The sequence below is a fragment of the Acipenser ruthenus genome, chromosome 8 (assembly GCF_902713425.1).
Source record: "Acipenser ruthenus chromosome 8, fAciRut3.2 maternal haplotype, whole genome shotgun sequence".
Taxonomy (NCBI): Eukaryota; Metazoa; Chordata; class Actinopteri; order Acipenseriformes; family Acipenseridae; genus Acipenser; species Acipenser ruthenus.
In genome coordinates this window covers 56,612,975-56,623,397 of record NC_081196.1, presented here as the reverse complement: position 1 = coordinate 56,623,397, position 10,423 = coordinate 56,612,975, and the positions used below count along the sequence as shown (strand labels likewise).

Sequence of the window (10,423 nt, the reverse complement as noted above, 5' to 3'; positions counted from 1 at the left end):
AACACACTTCTCACAAAAGCTTATGACGCATTTTGTTCTGACTTGCTGGGAACTTGTGACTAAAAAAAGTCTCCTAACCCCTTCCTCCCTCTTTTTTTTCATTTTTCTTTTCACTCTGTGTAGGGCAGCAGTGTGGAGTAGTGGTTAGGGCTCTGGACTCTTGACCGGAGGGTCGTGGGTTCAATCCCAGGTGGGGGACACTGCTGCTGTACCCTTGAGCAAGGTACTTTACCTAGATTGCTCCAGTAAAAACCCAACTGTATAAATGGGTAATTCTATGTAAAAAATAATGTAATAGTATGTACAAATAATGTGATATCTTGTAACAATTGTAAGTCGCCCTGGATAAGGGCGTCTGCTAAGAAATAAATAATAATAATAAATAATAATAAAAGATAAGCTGTGCTGCTAACTGACCTGCACTGCCAAAGCATGCGGCACAACTGGCTCACTCAGGTCCTCGTGCAGATTGTTAGATTGTATCCTCCCTATAGACAGAAAAGGTGTGTCATTTATCCCTAGTACCCCAGTAAGAGGAATGTTGATGAAACCTTGCAAAGGTGGTGGATTATTGGTACCTTGGTAATTGTATTCTAAATAGTCCCATCACTCCTGTGTAGGGTTTAGCTCTGGTGATGAAACTCAATCAAAGGTACCCTGCATTTTACATCTGTCATTTTTATTTAGGGTAAGTAAAATCTCATAGTAAGAGCTGACTGTCTTTAATAGGCTAAACTATTTTTAAATCAGTGCAATTGCCTGACCTATCTGATGGTTTCGTTTTAATAAATTTCAGCAGCTAGTGTGTTACTTTTCTTGCATATTCTGGTTCATTGTAGTTTCATATTTAAATAAAACCACATTCATTGATTTATTGTTAGGTTGAGATTTTTTTAGTAAAATCCTGCATATTTTTAGATACCTTCACATTCACTTTTCTATAGTTTGTGTGCATGCAAGTATAGCGTTATGGCTTGATGTTCAAGCTGTACGCAATCAGATTTATTATTTTATTTAGCATTTTCTATTTTGTGCTCGCCATTAAAAATCGAATAATACATGGCTCAAGGAACACAAACAGCTGTTTACTGAAAAGGAGACAAGACTGACTTCTATGTTCTACAGTTTCCAGCAAGCTGACTGTAAATACACACTAGTTATATTAGTCAGACATGATTTACCTGTTTACAATGAAAACCCATCTAGCACAAGCTACATTGCACATGTAATTGATAACAAAGCATATCCTTTCTGTTGACACCAAGCTTAACAAATTATATGAGCTGACAAGTCTGCATTATTTCTTTTTGCAACATGGACTTTTACATCGAAAATCTAAGTGTGTGCTAAATATTTAATAGAAAAATAGAACATACATAATAAATGTATTTGTTCATCAAGACAGAAAGCAATCAGCTCACAGGTACTTAGAAAGGTCCTGCTAACACTAAACTAGTTTGTACCGGCCATCACCTTAGGAAACAATGTCCATTCTTATTGCGTGTCCTTTTTCAGTGAGAAACTGAGGTCAGGTCAGCTTCAGAAAATGCTGGTTTGAATTTTGGTTTGAAATTCTGATTAAAGGCGTATCACACATATTAGAAAACCTAATCTTCAATAATATACTACTGTATTGAATGAGAAACTCCTATACTGGTATAAACGTGAAAGTAATTACAGCATCCTCTCATCTTAAAAACTGTTAGTTAATATTCAGTACAAGGGTATAATAATTAAATGCAGCCCACTGTCTTGTCTGTCTGTCTGTCTACGGTAGCCTCTTTGGGACAACACAAATGTGTATGGTAGCCCGGTTTCCTTACCACTAGAGGGCGGATTGGTCTCTATAGACAGTGACCCTCTGGCCATGAATCTTGACACAAACCACTGCATGCAGTTATTGGCATAAATACAAAAAATCATATATTATACATTACACACCACAGCGGCCTGTCATTTTGTTAGCATTACATTTGACAACTGTAACTGAAGTATTTTTCTATGCCTAAAATGGCCCTTGATAAAAATGCATTCCTTCATGGAAATCAGACGCGAGGTCTGTTCTCCGAAATGACCCATACCCTTCTAGACTCTTTATCAAGAAATCTAAGTATATTACCATGTAATTTGTGAAGTATTCAATACGGAAGCACCTGTCAACCGAGTGTGTGTTTTTGTCATCTTGTCCTGTTCTAACATATACTTCTGCACAAATGATCTGTGTTGATGTATTATTACTTATTTCTTAGCAGACGCCCTTATCCAGGGTGACTTACAATTGTTACAAGATATCACATTATTTTTACATACAATTACCCATTTATACAGTTGGGTTTTTACTGGAGCAATCTAGGTAAAGTACCTTGCTCAAGGGTACAGCAGCAGTGTCCCCCACTGGGGATTGAACCCACGACCCTCCGGTCAAGAGTCCAGAGCCCTAACCACTACGCCACACTGCTGCCCTGGGACAACGTACATCAGGACATCTTCAAATCTCAGCTCAAACTTCTTAAAACAGTGTGAGGTTGCCTAGCCACACAAGCTACAGTATACTTTGGACATTTCTACTTCAGAACACTGGTAGAAAACTGTCTGGGATGCATTGACAAAAATGTAAACTCAATACATGAAACAAAAATAATTTTCATTTTAAAACTTTTTTTTTTATTCGGCATAAAACTGTATAAGCAAGTAGCAATTAGAATGTATAACTCTACAGCCATAGAGTTAATTTTAATTAATTGTCATTATAAGGGATAAGAAAATTGATTATTAATAACATCAATATTATAACTATACAAAAACAACTTAACTGTTTAATGCTATGCACAATATATACAGTTCAATCAGTAAATGTATGAAAATTATGTTAAGCAAGCACAACAATATAATGCTAGAACATCATGCAATACAATGTGTAAATGTGTTTCTTGCTTTTTAATCTTAAGCAACACAAACAGACAATACAAATGTGCTGAAAACTCACTGATACTGCAGTTATGTGATCAACAGGTCAGTGACTACAGCAACATCGTTAATATCAAAAGTCGAATGATATATATTCTGATATTTTTGTAACACAATCTAAAGACTATTACATAAGCACTGCACCAGGCAATGTACCGTAACAATTGCTTTTATTTTTTATGTAGAAATCTAAAATGTTTAGAATGTAGGACCGGCCCATACTTTTTTCAGTTTGTTTAAGATTAAAAGGTATAGAAACTAAATAATTATAAGTGCATAAAAATTAGTTTGAAGTGAAATGCTCAAATTTAAATTGCAAATTCCCAAGAGTGTTACTAGCCTTGGTTTGATGTATTCTGTTACCGTCACAACCCTTCATGAACTGAGTGGTCGAGCAGGGGTTTTAGGATCTTCAGTTTCTATACATCTTCAATCCTTAGAAATGTACAGCTATGGCCAAAGGTTTTGAATCCCCCTATAGAATTAACTAATTTTAACTTATAAAAGTTGAATGAAACCTGCTAAATAATGTTACGTTAACATACTGAATTACATACCGCTTTGTAGTTTTGTAATTATGTCTCATTCCTAAAGTCCTAGGTGATGCAAAACTTTTGGCCATAGCTGTATATGGATTCCGACGTGATTCAGCTTTTATAGACAAACAACCATGTTTTGTCTCAGTTTCCTTAGACAATTTTACTAAATTAAAATGAAAGTGTACATGAAGAAAAAAATATCTCGAAGACTCATAATGTAAGTAAGTAAGTGTCTTTGTGATGTACCTTCATGTATGGTATGCATTTGTGCCTGTTTTAAACGTTTATTATTTTGAGGGAAAAAAAAAACATGTTCAAGACTGAAATAATCATGCCTTCATCAACAGGTGTCAACATTTGACACGGAACAGAAGAAAAACCTGAAACATTCCTGATGTGTATTAGGAGGCGGTATACACAGTGATTCCTGGTGTGTATTAGGAGGAGGTATACTTGTTGCTAGCCCGGGAGTTGCTCTGTTCAGATGCACGGTCATGAGCTTTAGACTTCAAGCACGACTGCTTCTCATCCAAGGGGAGCATATCTTTCGACCGGCACCAACAACCCAGACATGACTGTTGAGAGAAAACAAAATGGGAGCTTTGAAACAGACTCGGGAGGAACAGACATCACAGCACCTACCAAATTACTAATACCCTACAAATACAACCTAGCTACCTACCTTCCCTTGAGGTCTGCTGATTATTACTCACACCAGCTCCTCCTCTCCATCTTTGCAGCTATATCTTGGACTAACTTATTTTTCCAATGGACAGGAAATGCCTCTTTGAAACTCGAGTTTTCATGAAACACACACAATCCATTCAACACAAATTTTCTTTAATTCGCACTCACATTCAAGTTGTGGAGGTTGTCCCAACTAGTTTATGGAGTCACTATTTACAAGGCTTGAGATCAAGCATGAAGCAAAGATACAAAAGACACACTAGACTGACATAAATCACTTCTAATCTAAAGCTACATGGAGCTTCAAAATATAACACTTCATTTAGTTATATTTATTCTAGCTGTGATTTTGGAGATCTAATGAGTGTCGTTTTTAAACCTGGCAGACTGCTTTCCAGCTGAGTCTAATGGAATGAAACAGCAGCGGGTAAAGTAAAAATGGGGATTGGACGTTTAGTGAAACTAATTATTCTTGTAACTTTCATGAATAAATTAGACAAATAACCTCTGTTCAAATACCTTGAAGCAGTTTTTGAATCGTTTGCTGACCATGTAGAGAGCAATTGGGTTTATGCAGGAATTCATCGAAGCCATGTTGATGCCAATGTAGTCCAGAACAAGAAAGAAGCTATTTAATAAACACATGAATACAAAAAATTATATTAATTAGATACAGAAAAGAACACACATTTGCATAGCACTGCATAGCTGTTTAGTTTCAAATTGCAGATGTACTTAAAAAGCATAAAACATATGTTTAAATAGCATTCTTACCTCAGTAATTCACATCTGTTGGGATCTTTCTCATCATAAATGGTTAATTTCAATATTCTACTGAGATGCAATGGTAACCAACAGAGTGCAAACACCAGCACTAAGCAAAAGACTGTCTTTGCCACCTCTCGCCTCTAAAACAAATCACATAAAAAACAATTGTAAGTGATACGGATACTTATAAACAGGGATAATAGTTTTCTGCAATAAAAAAAATGAAATTCTCAAATAAAAAAATAAAAATCCACATTATCCCACGACTAAAATAAAAATGGTTACACGCTTGCCAGCGCCATTAATCACTAAAACAAACAAACATACATTTTTTTTTTATTATTTCACATAGTTCATGTTAGTTCAACTCCGAGTTAGTCTTTGTCATCCGGACAGCTATTGTTCAAATAGAGCTGCAGCATTCCAGCTACAATTGGTGTGACTTTGAAATGGCACCACCTCCCTAATGTGCTTGCTGAAAAAAATCTCAAACTGCCGGTTGATCCACTTCGTACAGAGGAATGTTTCACGATGTTCTTTGGCAGTTGTCAGACGTTGAAATTATCCAAACACAGTGGTTGGTTTCAGTGTTTTCGATTATTATTATTATTTATTTCTTAGCAGACGCCCTTATCCAGGGCGACTTACAATTGTTACAAGATATCACATTATACATTATTTCACATTATACAGATATCACATTATTTTTACATACAATTACCCATTTATACAGTTGGGTTTTTACTGGAGCAATCTAGGTAAAGTACCTTGCTCAAGGGTACAACAGCAGTATCCCCCACTGGGGATTGAACCCACAACCCTCTGGTCAAGAGTCCAGAGCCCTAATCACTACTCCACACTGCTGCCCTCCACGATGGCCCTGCTGTTTCGGCCTCACCTTATTTACATTTACATTTCCTTGCATTCAATTAATGTTTAGCGCTTCCCATGTTTTCTACAATTATCTGTCTACGAGTGTAATCTACAGCCTTGCTGCATGCAGTACAAAACAGCACATTACCATTGACGTGAAATTCGTCCTTGCCAAACCCATTGACCAATCTTTCGGGGTGATTTTTATTGTTTTCAGCATCTTTGAACAGCTCTGAATACTGAAGACAACTGAACTTGAATACCTGAAGCAGGTTTATTAGACAGGTGTGTTTACGTAAATTTAAAGCAAAGTTGCCTGTGTTAATGTTTACATATTTTACGTGTATTGATTTGGTTATTATCAAACAAACAAAAAAAGCCTTGCATGTTTTTTGCCCCTCCCCAAGTGTAAAACTAAAAAAAATCTCCAAAATTACAGAAAACATGTGCTTTTTCTTCTTCTGTGTTATCATAGAAAATCCATGTTTTTCCATGTTATTCTGCAGCAAACGGACTCCTAGGATCCCTGTTTATAACAATAATACTACTAATACATTTTTTTTACTGTAATATGTTAATATTAAACTCAGTTGACATGGTATCAACTGTTACTTGTCAGATACCACACAAAATGTAATGATTCTGTAAGCAGGCATTGTTGCTGCAAAATTGCATATAACAAACACAAGAGAGTATACAGGTTATTTGAATGATGAGAATACCCTTACCTGTTTTATATGATCATTTAAAGCAATCTGCATCCCATTTTTCTTTCTTAGCATCTCACATGTCATTAAGGTGTAGAAAACAGCAGTGCAAGCCAGTGGCATGCAGAAATAGAAACTAAACAGCCACCAGTCTTTAGCTGACTTGTAAAACTGGAGGAAAAAAGAAAAATTTAAACAAGACCAGTACAACACATGCCATGCAACAAATAATTGACAAGTGATTCATTTGAACATCTAAAGTTATACAAGACAATAGCACATTTTAGCACAGGAAAGGCTAGGCCATTAGAGTACTGTTTTAGGGGTGAAACCCCAATTTGCTAACCTGCATGAACTGTGATTTTTGCATTGGATGTAAAAGGCAGATTCGTAGATGCTCTCCTTTGTAATCCATTGCAATCATATCAAACGCAATAGCCTCCGGCACGGCCAGGGTGACTGATATAACCCATATCAGTGAAATCTCTATGGCTGTCCACTTCGGAACTCCGATTCCTTTAATACGACTCCAGGAAGCCACGGCTCGATACCTAAGGAATACATTTTTTACGCACATTTAGCCTTTTGCAAGCTGCATCAAATGTATGAAATCAGGTATCTTCTAACAAGAATAAACAAACACGTTCAAGGGTCCTACCTGTCAATACTAAGCGCACACAAACTTAAGACCGTTATCCCAACTGATGCTTTTTGAATAAATGGCACGAGTTTGCACATTTCGACTCCAAAGGGCCAATCTTCAGCTAGGAGCTGTCAATGAAAAGCAAAGACTGATTCAATTCCAAACCAGGTTTCTGTCACAATATGTATAAAGAGAATGTGCAAAATATTCCACAGTTAAGATAAACAACCTTGGTGTAGTAAAGACAGCTCTTCAAATGCATTAACACAGTTGGTGTCATATGGGATATTCTAACATACAAATATGCCACACACAAATAAAGTACTGGTACATTATTATTATTATTATTATTATTATTATTATTATTATTATTATTATTATTATTATTTAGTCTATTATCACGGTAGTCGTAGGTCTACTGTACAGTTTCAGGAACTACAGAACATTTACTGAGCAAACATAAGTAAAGACAAGTAAACTATTAACATGGAGTATTAAAATAATGAGATTGTTCAATCTTTGCAGTAATCACGTGTCAGCTGTCCTCTTAAACATACAGATTGGATTTAAGGGTAGTCAAATTAGCCTGATACAATGCTGAACATACACTTCAGTTTATGATAAGCAAGAGTATGAGTCATACTGTAGGGGAATTAGTTAGACGCATTATGCACATCTGTAGGCAGAGTAACACGTAAATCAACATACCTTGTACACGTTGATGGGTATAGCAATTACAATATGCAGGAGATCCCCTAAGGCGAGGCTGGCAATTAAGATATTTGGTCCATTCCTCATGCATTTATTTTTGTAGATAATTCTCAGCAAGGTGGAGTTGCCAATTATGCCAACCACAAACACCAGACAGGAGACAACCGTGTTAATGTATTTAAAAGTATCTTTTATTTCAGTCGGTCCTGAACACATAGGTGGATATACGTGACGCGGTCTGCCCGGGTTCATGGTTTTGGGGTAAGGATGTGGCACCAGCGAGTTAGAACTATTGGAACCTAGATTATCATTTCCATTAACTGTTTTCAGTGTAGTCTCGGAAGCGCCTAAGAGATGCGGTGGACCCGCGTGGGAAATCGGCTTTGGATTTGGATCATTCTGCTGTGCAGATACTGATACGAAGACCACATTCCCAAGTACTATTATCAGCAACAATATTGCTGTAAATGGTTTATTTGCCATCCTTGTTATCTGTCCTCGACTTTGTTAAACAATTAAACAGCTGTTTCTCCAGGTTTTGTCTGGTAATCTGATTTGTACCTAGAAAAAAAGAATGAAAAATATCATAACATTAACTAACCATTAACCAAACCAACAGACGTCATCGTGGAGTGAAATAAGGCAAGCTGCATTCATCTTATTTATCTTGCGAAACTTTTAGAAGTAATAATAATAATAATAATAATAATAATAATAATAATAATAATAATAATGGTCCCCAGGTTAATTATCCAAATAACACAGAGAAAATGTATGTTCAATCGCTGGCACGTCAAGGACAGGAACGCTTGATCCTAGCTAGTCAGCTCTTTGTTGCATGAAAGTGCGACACAACTGCTCTTCTTACCTGTGGTTTCCTTTAAATACTTTTAAAATCATGGATTTAATTAAGGTGTACATTACTAGTACCAAATTATTACCCAAAACATTTAAATAAAATAAAGCTGTGCATTTATGAGAGAAAAAAATACTACTACTACTGCGACTACTACTACTACTAATTATTATTATTATTATTATTATTATTATTATTATTATTATTATTATTATTATTATTATTAAAAAACTAAATATACATTTGTATCTACCATGGGAACTGGTTATATGTTTGTATTTTGCAGAAGCAATAGAAAATAGTCATCATCATCATCCAGCAAAACGCTTTTCATTCCCCCAAAATAATTTTGCGTACCGGTGTTGTGCAATATTCTGCATCCCATAAAATGCTGCATCCCATGATTGTACTCTATGCAATCAGGTGGTCTGGCGATTCCTCTTCTACGGTTTGTTTTGTTGGAACCCCAGGTTAACACTTCTCTAATGTTAAGGTTAGGTTAAGGGTGAGGGTTAGTCTACATTTGCATTAATAAAAAACCACTTGATTACATACAGTACAATAAGCAGGGGTTGCAGAATGTTATGGGATGCAGAATAACACCGGCTTTACCCTCAAACTTTATCTAACGTTCTGTAACGCTTTCCCCAGAATTACTCCAAATACTCTTGTTACTGGTTTTTCTGTTAAGATGTAATTATCATTTTAATCCACTTAAAGGGTACTCACATGAATGCGCTTTCTAAAAAGCAAAAAAAAAATTATCCTTCTTTAGATGTATATCCGAACACAGTTCTTTTTAGACCTGAAGCAACCCAATGGCATGTTTTTCAATTCCATCAGCGCAGGGAAGAGACGGTTTTGCCTTCGCTAGTGACAGTCGTGTGATGAAGTTCATTGGATCAAGTACTTGTGTGAGGATCCAGTGAGTTCGTCAAACAGCTCTTCAGAGCCGTGCGCCCTAAGACATCCCCGAGCTCGTCATAATCCCTCCCCTACTGAGTGCACGCTGTTGAGGGATGGAGGGAGGGTGAGCATCACAAGGCGCCCTGTCTTTTGTAAGAGTATCACATTCCATGGATATTACCGTAGGCTACTTCATAAACAATACCAGATCTCAGCCTGGTGATATTCTTTAAAAGTAAGAAGAAAACAACTCTTTACACAGGAGAAAAGATTAGTTACGTGTAAGTTAGCACCAAGGAACAAACCACATTGTTTGAAGAGACTATCGGTACCTTAATACACGTTTTTTTTTTGTTGGTTTTGTTTTTTGCACCTTCAGATTTACAGTTTTGTATTTTTACATTTTATTCTGGCTGCTAAAACGTATACTTTCAGAATCAAATGTAGACTGAATGCTTCTTCTGGTTAAAACTGAGCAGATTGAGACTTGAGTGATTGCTTTAAGCGGTAACGCTATATAATAATAGTAATAATAATAATAATAATAATAATAATAATAATAATAATAATAATAATAATAATAATAATAATAATGTATTTAAGTAAATGATCGTGGGATACAGCATGCAAACAACATTAAAATAATTTTAGAACATCACTACAAACATTTCCCTAACAGCATATTAATGATGTCAGTTTGTATTTTTATTTTGACCTTCGTTAAGGGAATGGGACATGAGTGCATCGTTCCTGGACGTACCCCTGC

General features: G+C 36.1%; 1 protein-coding gene across 1 annotated transcript; it reads right to left on the bottom strand.

The window, feature by feature from the left end:
• Positions 1-2,641: 2,641 nt before the first annotated feature.
• On the bottom strand, positions 2,642-9,735 carry LOC117406693 (endothelin receptor type B). The gene is made up of 8 exons (XM_034010962.3): positions 9,481-9,735; positions 7,893-8,456; positions 7,200-7,312; positions 6,888-7,092; positions 6,563-6,712; positions 4,968-5,101; positions 4,713-4,821; positions 2,642-4,081 (listed from the first exon to the last, which is right to left on the bottom strand). Exons 2-8 carry the CDS (start codon positions 8,376-8,378, stop codon positions 3,944-3,946), a joined length of 1,335 nt encoding a protein of 444 aa, XP_033866853.1. The 5' UTR covers positions 8,379-8,456; positions 9,481-9,735; the 3' UTR covers positions 2,642-3,943.
• Between the last annotated feature and the right edge of the window lie 688 nt (positions 9,736-10,423).

Excerpts from the sequence above, each read along its gene's own strand:
- LOC117406693 (XM_034010962.3), bottom strand. The coding sequence starts at position 8,378 with ATGGCAAATAAACCATTTACAGCAATATTGTTGCTGATAATAGTACTT. Across the intron at positions 5,102-6,562 it reads TAAATGATCATATAAAACAG|AGGCGAGAGGTGGCAAAGAC; the intron begins GTAAGGGTATTC and ends GATTTGTTTTAG. Across the intron at positions 4,082-4,712 it reads GATTCAAAAACTGCTTCAAG|TCATGTCTGGGTTGTTGGTG; the intron begins GTATTTGAACAG and ends TTCTCTCAACAG.